Source organism: Hippopotamus amphibius, chromosome 7, assembly GCF_030028045.1.
Source record: "Hippopotamus amphibius kiboko isolate mHipAmp2 chromosome 7, mHipAmp2.hap2, whole genome shotgun sequence".
Classification (NCBI taxonomy): Eukaryota; Metazoa; Chordata; class Mammalia; order Artiodactyla; family Hippopotamidae; genus Hippopotamus; species Hippopotamus amphibius.
This window is the reverse complement of record NC_080192.1, coordinates 7,953,968-7,975,041: the sequence shown is the minus strand read 5'-3', so window position 1 is coordinate 7,975,041 and position 21,074 is coordinate 7,953,968. Positions and strand designations below refer to the sequence as shown.

The 21,074-nt window shown below is 38.8% G+C and overlaps 2 protein-coding genes across 4 annotated transcripts in view; both read right to left on the bottom strand.

Annotated features, from left to right (window-relative positions):
• Positions 1-7,978, bottom strand: part of SLC25A17 (solute carrier family 25 member 17) — a 78,790-nt gene extending 70,812 nt beyond the window's left edge. Inside the window, exon 1 of one of the 3 annotated variants that reach the window (XM_057741768.1) lies at positions 7,819-7,978. In XM_057741768.1, the coding sequence (XP_057597751.1) occupies positions 7,819-7,872 (54 nt within the window). In that variant the 5' untranslated portion in view covers positions 7,873-7,978. The remainder of the gene's footprint in view (positions 1-7,818) is intronic. The other 2 variants (XM_057741769.1, XM_057741770.1) reach the window with 2 other exon arrangements.
• A 3,757-nt stretch (positions 7,979-11,735) lies between these two features.
• The window catches only part of ST13 (ST13 Hsp70 interacting protein), a 28,485-nt gene continuing 19,146 nt past the window's right edge, over positions 11,736-21,074 (bottom strand). Inside the window, exons 6-12 of the mRNA XM_057742027.1 lie at positions 20,892-20,976; positions 20,669-20,779; positions 19,202-19,304; positions 17,992-18,108; positions 17,283-17,331; positions 14,207-14,340; positions 11,736-13,730 (exon numbers count right to left, since the gene is read on the bottom strand). Of these exons, the coding sequence (XP_057598010.1) occupies positions 13,602-13,730; positions 14,207-14,340; positions 17,283-17,331; positions 17,992-18,108; positions 19,202-19,304; positions 20,669-20,779; positions 20,892-20,976 (728 nt within the window). The 3' untranslated portion in view covers positions 11,736-13,601. The remainder of the gene's footprint in view (positions 13,731-14,206; positions 14,341-17,282; positions 17,332-17,991; positions 18,109-19,201; positions 19,305-20,668; positions 20,780-20,891; positions 20,977-21,074) is intronic.

Sequence of the window (21,074 nt, the reverse complement as noted above, 5' to 3'; positions counted from 1 at the left end):
AATTTAGCATAAAGGGAAGGAGAATGAGCAGCACCTAAGAAGAAAGCAGTCTCTAGACCAGATTGCCATGGTTTTCTTACAGGACAGGGGTAAAGGGAAAAACACTGGAAAAAGATTAAAGCTATAGGAAAGAAGTGAAAATGAATGGAGCAAAGTCCCAAAAGATAACTGTGGGTGACGTAAGGCGGGGGGAATCAAGATCAAAGTAGCAGAGACCAGCCACATTTGTTTTTCCTGAGATCAGCACAATGTAGGAAATATTGGGTAAAAGTGCAATTGATTCTGTAGCAGAAAAAAATGGAAACGTTAGAAAGCTCATCCCAAGTAGCCTCTATTTTGTGTAGAGCAAAAGGCGAGATCATCTGTTACAAGTGAATGGATAGAATTGACCATACAAGATGAGAGAAAATTTCAATTCCACTGAATTTCTAAAATTGGATACAAATACTGTATTTTCAAGAATATCTCTGAAAAAGAAATGAATGACTATGGCCTTACTACACTATTACAGGTACTGTGATAGGTATTCCACAAGGGTTACCACATTTACTTCTCAGGAGAGTCCAGTAAGTAAAGTGTTCTTGTTTCCATTTTATACCTCAGAAAACTCAGGTTCAGAAAGAAAACATAAATGACCCAAGATGACACGGAGAGTTATGTCTTACTCCAAATCCCTTTTTCAGCTATTTTTACCATATTTGTTTCTTTAAAAAAAATTAAGTCCTACAAATAGCATATGATATCACTTATACGTGGAATCTAAAACATGCCACAAATGAACCCATCTACAAAACAGAAACAGACTCACAGACATAGAGAACAGACTTGTGGTTGCCAAGGGGGAGCAGGGAAGGGAGAGGGATGGACCAGGAATTTGGGGTTGGTAGATGCAACCTTTAGAATGGATAAACAACAAGGTCCTACTGTATAGCAAAGCAAACTATATGCAAACTCCTGGGATAAACCATAATGGAAAGGAATATTAAAAAAAAGAATGTATATATGTATATAACTGAGTCACTTTGCTGTACAACAGAGATTGGCACAACACTGTAAATCAACTATAGTTCAATAAAAAAAGTTAAGTCATAGACTACTCAGGCATAAAGAAGCAAATTAAAGTAAGAAAAATAATTCCAATCAAGACTACATAAGAACCTTTACAATTAAGAGAACTGAACTGAAATGACCCTATTAGCTAAAAAGTTTATTGGGGTGAGGAGGCAGATGAATAGGCAGAGCACAAAGGATTTTTAGGGCAGTGAAAACACTCCATATAACAATGTAATTGTGGATACACGTCATTAAAAAATTTATCCAAACCCACAGAATGTACAATACAAAGAGTGGATCCTAATATAAACTATGGACTTTGGGTGATTATGATGTGTCAATGTAGGTTCATCAACTGTAACAAATGTACCACTCTGCTGCTGGATATTGATAATGAGGGAGGCTGTGCTTGGGGCGGGCGGGGGGGGAGAGGGTGCAGAGGATATATGGGAAATCTCTGCACCCTCCTCTCAATTTTGCTGTGAATCTAAAATTCCTCTAAAAAACTAAGTCTTGAAAAAAAGTTTATTAAGAAATCAAGATATATTTCAGATGATGAGTAGTGAGTGAGGCAAAGAAGTCCTAAAGACTAAAATCTAAATAATAATTCAATCATAATTTAGCTGAAGCCTAAATGAAATAAAACAGCAAGAAAGTAAAGACAATGAAGACTTTTTCTAATTACCTCCTTTTAAGGTTTCTAAACCAAAGTAACACAATGCCTTCAGATGTATACCAACCTAAGTTAATTCTATGAGAATCTGAGCAATTAGATTCAAACTCTGGGTCTGGATGAGCCAGGTGTAGAAAAGGAAACCCTTCAAAAAGAACCGAACATTTAAATTGTTAGCTATGTGGTTTAAAGTGCACCTGATGAACAATTAATGTCCAAGTGCCTCCAGTTTGATTATACATGTGTATACTTAATACTTAATATCGCTTTTTTTCTGAGAATCTAAAGATATTCAGAGGCTAGTTTTGAATTAAACAAAGGGCTAGGGAAAAGGACAAGAAGTATGAAGGAACAGGCAGCTAGGCACAGCAGCAGAAGAGTTGCAAGGAAAGGAGACCTGGGTTCTAGCCCCAGGCCTATAACCAAATAACTTACTGGTAATCTTGGCAAAATCATTTAACATACCTGTTTCTATTTTCCTGTCTCTATATGAGAATAAGGACACCTGCCTAAGAGTTTAGAAACAACCCCATGAAGTGAGGTTCACTCATACTATTATCGTCCCCATTTTACAGGAAACTGAGGCAAGAGAGGTTGAGAGACATGCTCAAGGTTACACATGCGATAAGTGGCAAAGCTGGGATTTGGTTTCAGAGGCCATACTTCTAATCACTTGTTATATTGCCTGCCTATCAAAGTTGTTAATAGATATGAGAAGATAGGGAATTCTATAAGTACTAAATATTATTATTAAATCTAATATTAAATTAACTAACTTAAGTTTAGGATGCACAGAAAATTAGAAAACACATTGGGGACAAAATGATTAATGGCTTTCACTTACTGGGCCCTTATTATGTATCAGACAGTATAAAAGCTGTTTTACTTAAGTTACTTTATTAACATTCACAGAACCCTGTGAGATTACTGGCATTTAACAAATTAGAATCAGAGTTAACTAAACTGAATCTGAAAATATAGGTTTTTTGTGGGAAGACATTCAGGAGTCTTTCTGAAACCTTGAAAATGTGGGCCGAGCGATGGGATTCCGAATGTCCTGCTTGAGCAGTGGAGGAGCTGAGGGTGCGGGGCGTGGAGACTATAGGGGCATAGGCAGAGGGTTGGCCGTCTCTAGGGGCGCAGCCCCTTTCTCACTGCACACCTCATATCACCCTGTTTGGCCCTGAAGGATGGCTGGTTAGCCAAAGACGGGTAAGATTCCTCAGAGGAGGAACAACCTAAGACAGGCACAGCCGCAGAGGGGCCAACAGGGGTGGTGCATAGAGCCTTCCTTATATCACCCTGTTTGGCCCTGGAGGATGACTGGTTAGCCAGAGACGGGTAAGATTCCTCAAGGGAGGAACAACCTAAGACAGGCACAGTCGCAGAGGGGCCAACAGGGGTGGGGCACAGATCCCTAATCCATCTGAGAGAGGTCTCCTGCCCCCAGGGCTGTTTTGCTCTCCATGCGCAGCTCAAATCCACACCTGCTCAACTCGGACCCAGGAGGCAAACAAAGATCATTGCCCCAGTCATGTGAGGCCTTTGACTGTTTATGGGATTAACCTGGGAGTTTTAGCCAAGAACTCAATAAAAGCCAAGTGGGATGAGTCAGCAAGGCTCTTGATCCTAGAGGTCTTGAGCCCCCCAGTCCCATCTTTCTCTTCAGTCTGTGTCTGTGTTTTCTTCAAGCTTGCGGCACCCGTCACTCACCTCCAGTCGCCGAGCTGGTCTCGGCAGTTTTTGTTTCTAATCTATAAATCAGTGAGTGATATTAGTAAAGTCACTTAACCAAGCAATCCCATAATTTCTTCATAATGGGGTGGTGGGTGGTCACATTAACACACTAAATATTTACCACAGTGAAAAGTTAGAAACAATGCAAATGTCCATCAATTATGGACTACCCATATGATACAATATTTTACATTAAAATACCAATGATTTTTGAAGTCTTTTTAATGACATGATATAGTGGATATCTAATGTTTTGGGCCACTACGGCAACATTCCCTTTTCCTATAGGTGTGCTGATTTTCTTTACCTCTTTCCACCGTGCACAATCTTGGTAATGTATCAACCTTGGGGGCTCCCCATCACCTTCACAGGGGCAGCCCACCACTTCTTCCTAGGTACCACCAGGGGTCTTAGCCACACCACCACTATACACCTCAGAAGAGCTTCCTAAGGACAGGGACTTTTCCACTGACCTTCATATCTGGAAGGGCTTGTACAGAAAATCAACAAGTTTTACTTGGTTTCTACTTCTAAAAGGCAGGTAGTGAGTCTATATGGTAAAAAGCCCACTGTAATGTTAACTGTATGAGCTAATTTTCTCTTTTGATACCAACTGGAGAGAAGTGCTCTGAATGAGTCTTCTACACAGTTCTAAGGATAGGTATGTCTGGGCTTTGAGTCACAACAATAGGTAGAGTGGAAGGAGAAAGGTGAACTCTGTCATATTTCTCTATGACTTGAATTTTTTTTTAACAGTCAGCATTTATTCAATGAAATGTAAGTCTTTTAAAACAAATTACGCAATTAAAATTTTTTAAAAAAACTTTTAAATAAACAATAGGGAACAAAGAAGTCTCCTAAAAGTTACTGCTTAATTATTATCCTTACAATTCCAAAGTCCGTTTTGGTATCTAAACCCCCTAGACAATTCTAACCAATCTCACTTTTCAAATTCTAGACTAATAAAATCTCTTTTAATTACAAATGTACATTTCTACACATAAAATCTATCTTTGGAAGCTAATCTGAGAATCAAAAATATAAAATTATAAATCTAATTATACTCAAAATTTTGAGAATTATTTACACGTGAGGCCATTAACTATATCAGACAATAGTCATCAACTGGAGAAAAAGCATTCTCCTAAAACAGCACAATTCTGATTTTCAAATACTTGAGATTATCAATTTTACCAAAGTATACCATAAAACACTCAAAATCACTAATCTGTTTAATTTTTAAAGTGTGTGTGTGTGTGTGCATAACACCACATTTGAGGTAGGAAAGTGCAGAACCTGGAAAGAAGTGAATAAGCAAACATGAAACATGTCAACTCAAAAAGGTTGTAAATCAACATCTTAAACAATGACCCAACAATCTTCTGGGGGAGAAGCCACAACTACTTACTCCAGGCAGCCTTGGAGTTTATACTGGTGAGGGAAATTGAGGGAAACTGCCAGGATTCCAACCCAGGCTGCCTGGCTCAAGTCAGGCACTCCAGTGCTCTTAACCACTATGGTCTCCTGGATCATCTCAAAGCTTTAGTTGAACATCGTGGCCAAGGCATTTATTTAAATACGAGCCATTCACTACCACAATACTACACCATTAAAAGCAATGCCATTTTTCTCACCAAACGTATCATCAAATGTAGTGACATTTTGTGGTGAAACTGTTTTCCTTTGGTAGCAACCAGAAGAAAGCAGCATCCATGTTGTGTGGTTTATCCTTAACACAGAAATTTGCAAGAAGAGTTTGAGGACCACTCTTTGGCAAGATAGTTCAAAAGAACAGCAAAACATAATGCAATTTCTAATTCAGACATGTGCCAGGAACACTACTGCCCTGAGGGAAGCAAGAGGAAAAAAAATTATTTTTACCAAAGTATACCTACTAGATAATCTAACATAGCTTATGGGAGAAAGAAAAACCACTGCAAATTCAGGGTGCATAATTTCAAGCAGGACTTTTAACAAGAGAAAAACAGGCAACAAGGAGAGAGAGGGAAAAAAAAATGTCTTTGCAGGTTAAATAGAGATGTATCTTCACCTCTACCCCCAATCACTGTCTATAGCAGGGCTCAGAAAACTAAGACCAAGGGCCAAGTCAATGAACTGACTGGTTTCATAAATAAGATTTTATCAGCATACAGCTCCGCCCATTCATTTACTTTTTGTCAACGGCTGCTTTCAAACTATCATGGCAGGGTTGAGTAGCTTCACCAGAAACCATACACGTACATATTTACCATCTGCCTCCTTAAAGAAAAAGTTTGCCAACCCTTATTTTATTTCTTTCATAAAACTTAACACTATCTAAAATTATTTATTTTTTGATTTACTCAATTACTGTCTGACTTCCCCAATGGAATGCAAACTTTGTAAAGAAAAAGACATTGCTCTCCACTATATTTCTAGCACCTATAACAGTGCATGGCACATAAAAAGCACTCAATAAAGATGTTGAATGAATGGCATTTATTGAGAGAAAGCAAAGAGAACAAACATTTCCCATCCTCCCATTCTGTCTTTGATGCACTCCAACTATTCTCCCCTCGAATCCACCAAAACTGGTCTTCTTAATTAACTATCAGATTTATCATGTTGATAAAACCAATGGTTTTCTCAGTCCTCATCTTATTTGACTTAACAGCAGTATCTGACCCAGTTGGTCTATACTCTTCTCCATGCAACTCTCAGAACACCACCTTCTCTTAGTCTTCCTCCTAACCTACTGGCCCTTCCTGACTCTCCCTTGCTGGTGCTCTCATTTCCCCAACCTCTTAATGTTGGTGTGCTTCAAGGCTAAGTCTTTGAGAATTTTCTCTCAGTTCACACTCATTTCTTTGGTGAGCTCATCTAGTCTCATGACTACCCTCTAGTCAAAAACCAAAACCATTCTCATCTTTCCCCCAAATGCTGCTCCTTCATAGTCTTCACCATCTCAGTAAATGGGAATATCATCCTTCCAGATGCTCAAGCCCCAAACTCTTGGGAGTCAACCAACTCTCACCCTGTTACACCCCACATCCAATCTACCATCAAACCCTGGCAGCTCTATCTCAGAAATATATTCCGGCTTAATGATCACTTCCCACCACCTCCACTGCTACCATCCTGGTCCCCTGACAGTCTCCCTGCTGTCACCCTTGCTCCCTTACAGTCTACTCTCAACAGAGCAGCCAGGGTGATCATGTTTAAAATGTAGATCAGCAAGTTGCTGCATGCTCAGAATAATTTGCTCTAATAGTTAGCTGTCTTTCACAGAGTTAAAATTCTCACACAATTTGGTCTCCTGAAACCTATTTGCCTCTTTGTTCCCTTCACTCCAAACACAACGGCCTCCATGCCTATCCTAGAGCATATCAAGAAAGCTTTCACTTCAGCACCTTTACACTGGCTGAAAGGCTCTTCTGGTCTAACTGAATGAACCAAGACTCCTGAATCAGGCACTTCCATGAACTATTGTCATCTAATTCACGTAACAACTCTGTGAAGTAGGTGTCAACACCCCCACTTTACAGATTAGGAAAGTGAGGTTTGCAGGCCACCTATCTAACAAGATGGAGGGTGGGGTTCAACTGCTCTTAGCCTGTACAGAACATGAGCTCTCAGTGCAGTTTTGGGGACCTAGGAGAAAAGAAAAGTGATATCCCTCTGAAGTCCTAGTGATTCCGACAGCTAGAGAAGGATGTGAGAAACGGCAGGCCAGAGATAGGAGAACCTGAGAGGAAGTTACCCAAACCAAGAGTGGAAAGTTTCAAGCAAAAGAGAGTGCTGTCACATGGAAGTGAGACATCCAGAATCCCAAGAACCAAGCACATTCCTCATAGTAAACCACACCTGTGGTAGACAGCAACTCTGATTTTGATTTAATTAAAAAATAATATTAAGTATCTTCCACTGCCAATAATATTGGCCAGACGTATCCCCTCCAGGTACTGCCACCTGCCTGCAGCAACTGAGTAAAAATAGGCCGTAGTGAGGAATGTGATTAAGCAGCAAAGCTTCACACCTACGTCTGTGCCCAGTCAGGCAAAGTCTGTGCGTGGGATATAGGGGTGGGATAGGCGGACGACTGCCCTTTAAACTTCAGAAGGCTGCAATTATCTTCTTCCTGCCTCCCTGTGGGTGTGTGGGACCACCGCTGCCTTCATCCCAGATATTCTCTAAGAGGCCAAAGCGGCAGCCAGGGGCGGAGGGTGAGTGTCGGCCCTCACCCTACATTCTTCCAGCAACATTTCGCCTATGCCCCATTCCTCTACGTCCCAGTCACGACCCAGTCTCCTTCTTCCCCCATCCCCCAGAGAAGCCCCACACCCCACAGTGGCCTGGGCACGAAGACCCCGCCTCACCACGGCTCCCGCCACGGCGTGGACCAGGCTTTCGTAGGACAGCACGGAAGCCATAGGTGCGGTTCAGGCAGACCTGGCCAGTTTTCCAGCAGGAGCCGCAGCCAGCCGAGTGCGGAAAGAAGCGGCAGAGCCCAGGGAGGGAGGGTCACAAGCTCCACCCTCTCAGGCCCGCCTCCTCCAGAACAACTACTTCCGGGTCGCTGGGCGCCCAGTCTCTAGGCCGGAGGCCTCAGGGATGGGAAGAGGGAAAGACGGGTTTGGGAACGCCCCTTCGCTCTGATTGGCCCCCGGGGCTTGCGCGGGGCGGGGCAGAGCGGTGCTGCGCGGACCACACGGGGCTGTGGGTCCCACCGAAACTCAGTACCCGGCGTGTCAGCTCAGAGGTCCCCTGAGTTCTCGGGAACTGACGGGTCTGCTTTACACCTACTCCAACACTGGAGACTTCAGAAAACCTACACAGCCTCAGTTTTCTCCACTTCTCTCCATAAGACAAGCTGGAGACAAGCAAGATGGGGGACCTCATCTTCCTGTTTCTCTGGAGACTTTACTCGCATTTTCTCTCGCTAGTATTTTTAGCCACAGTTTGGTCAAGAGGAAATAAATGTTGATTGGGCAAGGTTCTCCCCTCTGAAAAACCCTGGTGGGAAGAAAACTTGAGCTTCAGGAAATCGAAATGATCAGATGGAGGTGGGAACAAACTAGTAGGCACGTAGGAAAATCATTTGACCTCTTGGTTTCCTCCGTTGTGAAATGACAGTGTTAATACCGTGAGGATTAGAAAAGTTAATTTACGTAGACGTACTTTATAAAATACTGAAGAAAAAAAATTTCCATGTTGCAAAGTGAAAACCCAACCTACACAGAACTGGAAAAACCACATTCTACCCCTCACCCACAACACACTTGTGAGACTCCAGGTTTCAGTATTTCAACCTCAATTACTTCGCTACCATAGTCATGTGTCTCTGCCAGTTTCAGTGCCAGCAAGTTTACTTTTATAATATCCTTACTGATAGTCCTTGACTGTTTACTACAGCCAGGCCCAGTGCTTTACGCCCTTTACAGTTTACTCCCAGGAGAGGGCCCTAACAATGTTTACCTGGTCATGTTTTCACAAAATTTGCGGAAAATATTTTAATTGCCATTGGTTATGGTCCCTTTCCACTTAAACTCCTTTTCACTTACAGTGGTGCTACAGTGACGACAGCTAAGTTAAAGGCAAGTTAGGCACACAGTCGGATTTAGTGATACCTATTTATGTGTGTTAATATAGGTTACTTCTAGACGTCCTGTTTTAGGAATCGCTTCCAGGAATACTCCCACCACTCCCTAAGGTCATGACGAGGGTGCAGGTTCAAAAGTCAAAGGATTCTGGCACTGGAACATAGAAGCTTGTCTGCTGTAAAATTTAAGCAGAGGACTCAGTTCTCACCAGTCGACTCCTACTTAAATTGGAAACTCTCTCAAGAAAAAGCTGGATTGCCTGGTGGCACAGTGGTTAAGAATCCACCTGCCAATGCACAGCACATGGGTTCGATCCCCGATCTGGGAAGATCCCACGTGCCACGGAGCAACTAAGCCCGTGCACAACTACTGAGCCTGCGCTCTAGAGCCCACGTGCCGCAACTACTGAAGCCCACACACACACACGGAGCCCCGTGCTCCACAAGAGAAGCCACCACAATGAGAAGTCTGCACACCCCAACGAAGAGTAGCCACCCACTCACTGCAACTAGAGAAAGCCCAGGAGCAGCAACAAAGACCCAATGCAGCCAAAAATAATTTAAAAAAAACAACTGGATTATGTAGCAGATTTACACACACACAACGAATACTTTCCCTTTATGATAATTGAACACAATAATTCTCAGAATTCCCATTTGTAGGGTATGACATAGAGCAGATAGCACATCTGTTTGAAATCTCTTGCATCCCAGCTATCAAAAAATATTTTGATCACCATGGAATTATCTATTCTACTGAAAACATAAGTCATAATCAGAGTAGGAAGCAGAAAATGTAGCAACTACATAGGTACATCACTTATTAAATGGAACTATCTCTATAGTTGTGTTTATCTTTCCAATTTCTAAATCGTTAACTTTTGCTCCTTCTAAACATTCATTTTCACATCTCAGTATTTCTAATTATATATTATTTTTCTTAAATAGGGCTCCCTGAATTAGATAAACATTGTCCCACACTACATAATGTATTAAAATTTTAGCGTATTTCTGTTCACACCCGTACCATCATTACAGAATAAAGAACCTACCTGGCCAGAACTGACCACCTTCCTGTTTGTTGTTCCTACACTGGCATAGGGTCGTTACTTACACAACCCGAAAATGTCCTAGCGATCTGAGTGAATTGCTTGAGGACACCCTGATGATATGCCAGATACCTAGATTTTCATACCATTTACACACGTCTATGCTAGTTCTATTTCCCTCCTCACTACTCTGGCTCCACCTAATACTTAGAATCCAGTTTTAAAACTTATGTCAATGCGACATGCCTTACTCAGTTTAGATTTGACTTTTTGAAGCTTACCAGTTATTGTTAATTATATTTGCCTATATGCTTTAGGGAATTTCCCTCCTCCCCCGCAACTACATACACTCTACTTAAAGTATGCTTTATTGGTTGTAAACACTGGTATATATTGAACTTTCAGAATTATTGCACCATAAACTAGTTTTTTCTTGTCCTCTTTTTGTGCCCATCACAAGCGGACTGATAAGCATTTCAATTATGCCATCAGGCTTCTCCTATCAGGAGAAACCTCTGTGGATGTGCACATCAGCACACCCAATGATGTGATATGCCTTATTTAACTAATACCCTTCAAATGTACATTTAGTTGTCAATTTCTTAAATGAACAATCCTGCAAGAAGCAACCTTGTACACAGAAGGGCAGCAGAACACAGAATTTAGCAATAAGACATTTGAAGCCACAAGCCTGACGAGAATCTCAGCTCCACAAAACATCAACTGTTTTATCCTGGTCAATTTACCTAACTGCTTCAGCTTCCTCATCTATGTAAAAGGGGGATGAGTCCTCACCCTTGTGGTCATTAACAGAATTGAGTCAGTATTTGCAGAAAGTGCTTGGCAAAGATTAAGTACTACTCACCTGATACGTGTGCCTACTGGAGCGTGTTGATTTCAAATATGAGCAGATTCTAAGACACGGTTTCTCCCTTATCCCATTAGGCCAGTATTTCCTAGCATGGCAGACTGCCAGTCGTTACGCTGGGTCTTTTTTCCACTGCTCTGTAGCAGTAATTATTTTTGTTGGACACATGACGACACAGTCATGGAATATTTCCTAGGTTTACTTGGAACTAAATATTGTTTCAAGACAAATCAAGGCTGACCAGTGGAATATGAGGGTAGAATGTTAACTCCGTGGATTAGCACCAGCATCTCAGCATATGCCGCCCTGGCGCCCTCTCCAGTTTTTTTGGGCTGGATGAGCACTAGAGCAAGCACTTCTGAACACAGAAATGGAAGCTTCCTTCTGAATATGGCAGAATTGCTTACCTCAAGAAACGTAAAGCTGTTTTACTTAAGCTTGTTAACAACACTGTATAATCTAAAGTCTATTGTGCTTAAATACCTTGGGATGAGTGATAGAGAAATAAAATAGAACATATGCTGAAAAAAGGGGGAGTGATTGTGGTGGGAAGAGTCAACATCCAGTTTGAAGCCATACTTTATTTTTAAAGTAGCTAGAAATATCCAATAACTATATTTTTAAGCAAAAAAAAAACCTCCTTTACTCCTTCTTATAGCATTCTTGGCACATGAACAGAACATTCTGGTTTAGAAATGATGTTGAGTTTCTACGAAAATGAAGAACATACTTCGTGTTAACTTAAGTCTAAAAGCAGAGGATACATTTTCAGAAGACCAATTTTACTTTCAACCACTTATGCTAATATGTGCAATGTTAGAATGCACTTAGCTAATGTGTAAATCAAATAAAAAACCCAGAAGCAGCTGGTCCTGAGTTACTCACAGCACACACTGGAAATTTTGAGATAGGAGAACACATTAACAAAAACTCCAGCAAGCTCAAACTTAAGTTCATATGCTGAGTATTTTTAAAGGGTTTAAAAAGCATGCTCAATTAGCATACAGCTTTTTCTCACTTAACAGATGCATTTCTATTTGCTTGTGTGCAGCAAAATGCAAGAAGTTGAATCAACTTATGATTTCAGAAATGTATTCCATGGAATTTACTTCACTGCTCCAACCACTGAGTCTTCAAATAAGCAAAGTATAGAGGGTCTCACCCCCTTGAAACTGCTTTTTAACACTAGCACTTTAAATTGAAAGATAGTAAGTAGACTGGACTTGGTCATTTGGTATAAGAACTGGATATACAACAGAAAATTTATCATTTTCTTTATCCTCAGAAGAGAGGGAAGGAAAGTAAGGAGAGGTGGGGACATGGTTGCAGTACTTAAGAGCTGAACAGAACAATGAATCTTTCACAATGCTGACAACTCCACAATAAAGAACTATCATGAATCTCATCAATTTTTTAGTTTATGCTGGATTAGGTAACTTAGGTTCCCCTCTTTGTATGTCAATTAATTCAAATCCTCCAAAGATTAGTACAAGATAAACTCTTAACTGCAATAGGTATTTCCTAAGTAGGAGACCAAACACCAAAGGGAATCCCTTCATCCAACACCTTTTGATGTGTTAAGATTTCACCAAAGAGGAAATCTAACACTTAAATATGAAATCTCTTGGCCAAGTAAGAAACTACTGCTATTATGGGTATTACCCTACATAGGCACTATTTGTATTACACATCAAATTAAACCCAGCATTAAGTATGCTTGCACAATTATGCTGTGAATGATGATAGCAGTGATAATGCTAGTGAAAAAGGACCATCTTTAGCCCAAGAAGAGTAAGAGGAAAAAATGTGAAAACAAGTAGAAAGCAAAGAGTTGGGTGTTTTCTGATCTGAAGAGTTTTAAACACAGAAATACAAAAAGAGAAGTATTCCCTTATTTCCCCTATGTGGAAATACGAAACATTTATTTCAGATATCAGACAAGAACAGAGCTAAGTAATCCAATTTTACTGCAGCATTATAAAAATCATCTCTTCACCACAGTGTAAGATTTAAATGCATCTGCACAAGGATACATATTATATAAAATGTAGTAAGACTGCTGCTGCCCTGCCAAGTACTTCCAGTCCCTACCCAGGCCCTACTGCAACACTGGTGGTCCCAATAGTCTTATAGAAGCAAATCATTAAAAATAATAAAGCAATTAAAAACACAAACCAAAATGCCTCAGTGACCATATATCCAACTCAAACTTTATCTATTTAAATGTTATATTTGCCTCCCACTAATAAATCTTTATTTTATTCAAACTTGAACAATAAATCTTCCATATTGAAGTATGTTCCTGGCCAAATTAATTCAAAGGAAAAAAACCAAAAGGATTAGAAAAGAAAAATGCAGCGATTAACACATCCTTTTAATTTGTTTTAAATATTTTTAAGGTTTAAAAATTGTTTAAAGTTTTTAATTTCTAGTAGGAAAACATTATCTGAATGAATACCCTAATGGCAAACCACTGTAAAATGTTTCAGCTGCATCTGGGGCAGAGGGGCAGGGATTATCTTCAAAGCACCCCAGCTTTCTTCATGAGAAGGTCAGAGGTACACTGGTTTGTATTATTGCGACATCCATTAGGTTATTTAAGCTGCTTTTCCTTCAGCAGGGGCTTTATTTGTCAGAAGGGCTTTATGCTTGACCTCCAAATTTGGCTGACAATTTACTGATGAGATTCATAACCTTTGGGTTGCTCTGATATTTTGACATATTTGCCGGGTTCTGGGCCACATCCTGGAAGGCCACCATAACTTCTGGATCCTGCAAAGAAAGATATACATATATATATATTTAGTATTTAAAAAAATGTTCTATGGGTCACCAATTTTATTATCCTAAATCTTATCTCTTTATTTAGACCTATAGTTTTGTCATGGCTAAGTCAACTCAGGTTTGGACAAGTCCCTGAAGCGTAAATATCATTAATGTGCACTTCAAAGTCAAACTCAATTATGTCACTTTAGACAATGAAAAAAAGGATATACAATTTTGATACAAAGAAAAGGACAACTGTATATAACTACCAACTATTGCAGAGTATTCCCTATAAACCACTTTTAAAAACGTAAGCTACTCATTCTGAAAAAAGAAAATGAATGTCACAACTGCATAACAGGCTATTTGGTAATTCAGCTTAATAAAATATGGCTAATAGACTAACCTTAATTTAACCACACAGAATTATGAGAGAAATGCTTTAGTGATATACAGTTCAACTTTGTTCTTCCAAGTCTTACCTGCATGGCTGCAAGAACCTCTGGATCACTAAGAATTTCATTGAGCCCAGGCATTCCTGCCATTCCAGGCATGCCCCCTCCCATTCCAGGCATTCCTCCAGGAAAATTACCAGGCATTCCCCCAGGAAAGCCACCTGCAAGAATAAATGAAAGATCTATATAGACACCAACCATATTCCCAAGTAGTACGAGTATCCTATTTCCTTTTGATTAAAATAACACATGTGCATGCACAAAGAAGGGTGCTACTAAACATGAAGTGGTCTGAACATTCTAACTGGATGTAACAACAATTTTAACCTCAAATTTTCTCTTTAAAAATAAGACAAATATTTCTTCCCTAGTAACAAAACTTAAAAAAGAAAACCTTACCTTAGAGAGATAGCTAACAGTCCCTTGGAATTATAAAATTAAGAAGTCTAGTAAGTCATCTTATATCTTCTTTCTTTAATATTGTTAGTTTCAATTTAAAGTTAATTCATAAGAGGTTAGTTGTCTTTACCCCCCAAAACTATATACCTTTAAGCTGTTATTCCTTCAAGAACTACCTGAAATTCTTGTTATAAAAAGCTGTGGATTTTGGGGAGTTCCCTGGTGGTCTAGTAGTTAGGATTTAGCACTTTCACTGCTGTTGCCCAGGTTGGAAACTGAAATCCCGCAATTCAAGGCCCCCTTTCTCCCCCCAAAAAAAAACCACTGTGGATTTTTTTTTTATCTCCACCCCAACTGCATCAAAATTTCTGAAAGTGAAACTGAAAATCTGCATTTTTAACAAGTACTCCTGATGTTTCTTCTTTACATTGAAAACAATGCCCTAGCAAAAAAAGATTTAATTCTCCCAGTATATTTTTAGATTACAAATCCAAACTTCTCTACTCAGTTTTGCACTATCATAAACCTTTACGTCCATTGGAGATATTCTAAAATCACAATTAACACCAATGTAGGGACATCCTAAAAAGAAATACAGGTAACACTGATGTATTCTACAGATTGAGGGTCATTACAAGTAAGGCTTCATAAAGAAGAAACACGTATGACAAAGTGATTTCCATCTGTTACATCAATTCAAACATGCCCATAAGTAACTAATAATCACAGATAAGGAGATCTAATTGGGGGCCTGAAAACAATGTCTAGCTTCTTATGCTGCTGCTGACTTTTTTTTCTTTTTCTTTTTTTTTTAAAATAAATTTATTTATTTGGGCTTCCTAGGTGGTGCAGTGGTTAAGAATCCACCTGCCAATGCAGAGGTCATGGGTTCGATCCCAGCTCCAGGAAGATCCCACATGCCGCAGAGCAACTAAGCCCGTGTGCCCAAAAAAAAAAAAAAAAAAAAAAAAAAAAATTATTTATTTATTGGCTGTGTTGGGTCTTCTCTGTTGCTGTATATGGGCTTTCTCTAGTTGTGGTGAGCGGGGGCTACTCTTCGTTGTGGTGCGTGGGCTTCTCACTGCCGTGACTTTTCTTGTTGCGGAGCATGACTCTAGGCTCATGGGCTTCAGTAGTTGTGGCACATGGCTCTAAAGCTCAGGCTCAATAGTTGTGGCACACGGGCTTAGCTGCTCTGTGGCATGTGGAATCTTCCTGGAGCAGGGATTGAGCCTGTGTCCCCTGCATTGGCAGGCGGATTCTTAACCGCTGTGCCACCTAGGAAGTCTGATGCTACTGACTTTTTAAAACTAGTTTCTACAAATACTACTGACCTAAGGCAATAATAGCTAGTCTGCTTGTCAAATCTATATAATAAAACCCATGTTAACAAAAAATTATCTCTAGTACCAGTCCATATTAGTGGTCATTTTCTAAAACAAAGGTACCTGATATAAGACATTATCTTATAGACAGAAAGTAAGCTATGAGCTAAAACTTATTTTCTTGCCTTTTCTCCAAGTCATCCCCAATGTATATTCCTTCCTTTTTTCTTTTTAAGTTGCTTGCACATGACCTTTCTGAATAGAGGCTCCTTTTCTAGCCTCTGACCACGTAAATTCTAAGCAAGGGAAACATAATTGGTGTGTAGCTGCCTCTATAAACCTTTACAAAGAAAGCCAGTTACTTTGCGGCTGCTGATTCCCCCATTACAACTTCAAAAAAAACTCTCTTCTCGTCTTTACATAAATTGCACACTGCCTCATTCAGGAAGTATCCAAAATACACTCACTCTCTGAGTGCCTTTTCTTTCTTCTCTTTTTTTAATACCACATTTTTCTTCTGGTTTAGAGACTTTGGCTTGCAAGTTTGTTTACTTATTTATTGGCTGCATTACATCTTTGTTGCGCACGGGCTTTTTTCTACTGTGACGAGCACAGCAGGGCCTCTCCTTGTGGTGGCTTTTCTTGTTGCAGAGCACAGGCTCTAGGCACGTGGGCTTCAACAGTTGTGGCATGTGGGTTCTGTAGTTGTGACTCACAGGCTCTAGAGCACAGGATCAGTTGCTCTGCAACATGTGAGATCTTCCCAGACCAGGGATTGAACTCATGTCCCCTGCACTGGCATGGCAGATTCTTAACCACTGCACCATCAGGGAAGTCCTCTGAGTGCCTTTTTTTGACAGCTCTTCTACCTGTATTGCACAGGCCTCTGCTATCATTCAAGGCTTTGCCTCACTAGTAATTTCTGATCACTTGACATTTGCAAGGAAGGGAAGAATGTATATTAATTTTACACTGGACTCAAAACTTTTTGTGCTTAATGATTCCATGCTTCTACCTAGTATCCTCATGAATATCAATGTACAATAGAACAAAATTTCATTATGGCCATTTAGGAATACTTTAAATATTTACATCAAAATAAGTTCCTATTGTCATTTAATAAAATACAATGCTCAGGCCTCAATAAATGTTACCTATGTTTAAAAAGTATACTGCTCAAAATATGGGGAAAATAATATACTGTATTCCCACTAACAAAATGTTTAACAAGAATGAAACTTTCTAGAGGCTGACATTCTAAAGACTCAGTGTTCCAGGGATTAATGGTACTAAATACAATATACATACCTGAGCCCCCAAATCAGAATATTCCCCAATTATTTACAATATTAAAAGTTTTAATTTTTATTTCAAAATACCTGGAAAAGAGCCATACTGAGCTCCTGATTGTCGTCTGGCTTCTTCCTCCTTTAATACAAAAAGGAAATAAATTACATAAGAAGGGGGAAAGTCTGCTCTGCTGTCTACGCCTACCTTATCCATGGAAAATCATGAAAAAATTGTAAAATAAGCTAGAGGACTTACAAGAATGACAAGTTTCAAATGACAATATTGGACTAAAGGAGACACCTCATCTCCCAAAAAAACAATTTTCAACTGGATTCTCAATAAGTTAATTATTACTTTTGGAATGATTTCAAATAGTATTTTTGATTTGTAACTAAAACTAAAAAATAACTAGAGTCAATTTTAAATAGCTATGTACTCACTATTAAAACAGAAGGAACTTAAAACTTAAATAAAATTTAAAACTTAAAATATCAGGTCATGCATCCTAAAAGAAAGCAAATAATACTGCCAAATTTTAAATTAATTACTTGACCAGGAAAAAGTCTTGATTTTAGGAGAACACAAACAAGGACATAAGTTGGTGCTATATAAACTCACTTAAGAATTTGAAGGTTAAGCAATGAAGAGAAAGAAACTTCCTTTAAGCAGTGTCACTATCCTGCTTAAAGAAACCGCAACCAGCTCTTTTTATTTAAAAAGAGCTAGGAACGAGAAAGATATCCAAAAAAGTCTAATCTACTATATTTCTCTTTAATGGTTTAAGTATAGAAACCTTACCCTCTGGGCTCTCTCATGTTCTTCCCGAGCCTTCTTAACCCTTTCTAGTCTTTCTCTGATCTCTCGCTCTTCACGTTTTCGCTCATACTTTCTCCGATGTTCAGCAATTTTCTGGGCCTAGGGAAAAAACGGCCACAGAAAAATGTCTTCTCTGAAAGCTGAAGAAGGTCAACACAAATAATTACTTTTCTTTGTGGAGAGATTTAATTCAACACATAGTTCTGAAAAATGAGTTAGATTTACTTTATAGAAAAAGACCTAACAGGCTTTAACAAGTCCACTGTGAAACAGAGAAAAGAGGCTGGGATTTGATGTTACAGAAAAGTATTAAAAATTTCAAACAACTAGTGCAAGGATGACAAATAGATGTCAAATTGCATGACAATTCTTGCATGATACCCACCATGCAAAGGCAGAGATTGGAAACACACATAGCAATAATTTCCCACAGTCTAACTATACTTAAGTTTTCCTCATCAATAATGAGGGGACAGGGAGCAGAAGTATGTTAGTCTTCACTATAAGGGTCAAGAGAAAATATATGTACCAGGTACTAGTACACAGTCCATGCCAAGTATCTGGAATCTAGCATTTATTCACAGAATAATATAAATGTAAGAGATCCATATTCAACCGTTACTTTAGCTTGTTTATGATGATATTCTAAGAACCTTGTGTTCTAGAATATCTCACCTGATAACCTTGCTGCATTAGCCCTGTTATGAAAAGAAAGAAAATCAAATCATCTGATAGATTAAATTCAATAAAACTTCCACTATCTTAAAGCCTTTGAGAGTAAATTCGTGATAGTGGAACTTCCCACAAAGCTGAAAGATTTACCATGTAAATGTACTGTTATTTTAATAAACAATTTTAGACAGAAATAAGGACAGACCAGACTCAATCTTGGGTCCCATTTTATGGACTTCCTATTTTTTCCTTTGCTGTAAACCTGATGCTCCCTTTTCTATTTCTAACTTTCCGGTTATGATTTTGCAGGCTTGCAAACAAAGTAACAGAGCTTGCTGTAATACTACATGAGAAATTAAAGCATGAAAACCCTGTGAGATTTCCTGAGTTCAACACAAACTTAAGTGATTACAGATTATAACTTCCAAAGGTTGATTCTTTGCATGTGTTTTGCAGTTAATTTACTGCCAAGGGTTAAGTATTAGAGCCATGAGTAATGACTTTCCTCACTCTAACGTACCCTTGGCTGAACTTCTTTCAGCATTGCACTAGCATCTTCATCATAATCCAGCTTACAGGCAAGCGCAAGATCATGGGCAGCTTCCTCCCAATGGCCCAGAAGTCTGAAACAGATATAAAGTAATTTTTGGAGCCTTTTATACATCTTCACTTATGTAGCATGATGTCTTTTTTCCTCATTATAAAAAAAGACAGAAGAAGTTTCAGTTAGATACTGAACTACAAATTTTCATGAACCAATTAAATTACTATGCTCCACTCTAGAAAAACTTAGGAGTTTAAGTTTCCTCTATGGTAACTGTGAAGCTGTTATACTAAAAAATGTTTAAAAACTTAAAAAAAATTTTTTTTAATTCAGAATATCATATTTAAAAAAATTATGTAGAGCCACAACCTTCAACTCATCAAAAACAGGGTTAACCAGGTGTGTATTCAGCATGCTACCTTCTAATGAGATAGAAAACAACTCGTGTGCACATTTTATTTAAAAAGGACACAGGGGATGGATCAGAAACTAAAGGTTGGTGGAGATAGGTAAATATGGAGTAGAGGGGACAGCAACGGAAATGAGACTTCTCTGGGTATACCTATTAACTCATTTTTGACTTGTTAAAAAACATGCAAATATTTTACATACTCAAATAAGAAAATTAAATCAAAGATTTTTTTTTGAGTCACCTAATACAGTTGGTCCCAAGCATATCCATCTTCATTTCCATTCACACCTAAAGCACAGTACCTCTCCAATCCATGTAAGTGTGAATAGCACAGGACATTTTACCCCAAACCACAAAGACTCATCTGTATATTAAGTTTTGCTTCCAAGTTTGATGACTAATCTGGGTTAAATTCACCTCTTTATTTTCCCCCTTATCTGATTGTTCACATGACCTAGCAGTGCCTGAAACAGTTTGAGGCTAGTGTATTCCTTCTTCCAGAATATATTGGTTGTTTAATGTTAAGTTAAAAAGTCTGAAAATAAGAGAAAGTTTGTAAGACACTGATAAAAAGTCACTCTTTTCCTAGAGATAACTTAGAAAAATCCTCACCTTACATTTGGCTATATGTGGCCAAAAAAGGCTAACACTGGTATTCACTGAATGGAAGCAGTGAAAAGAATTATTTTATCTGTTCCTTATGACATTTCCTCCATTCTACACATTGAGCATGTATTACATTAAAATTAAATCCTTAGGCAAATTTTTTTAAGATTTTTTTTTGATGTGGACCATTTTTAAAGTTTTTATTGAATTTGTTACAATATTGCTTCTGTTTTATGTTTTGGTTTTTTAGCTGCAAGGCATGTGGGATCTTACCCAAGCAGGGACTGAACCCACACCTCCTGCACCAGAAGGTGAAGTCTTAACCACCGGACTGCCAGGGAAGTTCCACAATTTTTTAAGAAGAAGGTATATTAAAACATTAGATTTAAATTTAAAGAGCTCTGAAAATAAGTTTCATTATTTACCTGTGTGCTTTCCCTCGCCACTTGTATGGCTGAGCTGAATCAGGATTTATTTCAATAGCTCTGTCACAGTCTCGAATGGCAGCATTTGGCTTCTGTAATTTGATGAAGACACTAAAAAATAAGTATGATATTAAAGAAGTATTCATTTCAAACAATAACATCTTTGGGACTGTCACATCTTAACAAATAAGCAGAAATTAGCTTTTTTATTTAGAGTTCTCACCTGGCTCTCTTGGCATACAGAATGGCCAAACGAGGATTGAGCTTGATTGCATCTGTGAACAAGTCAATGGCTTTCTGTAGTTCACCTAAAGTGAAACAAAAGTTTATTGAGAAATAGTGGATAAAAAATATTAAAACTGATCTCTGAAAATTACCCTTTCACATTTCCCTTTTTGTCCAGTAA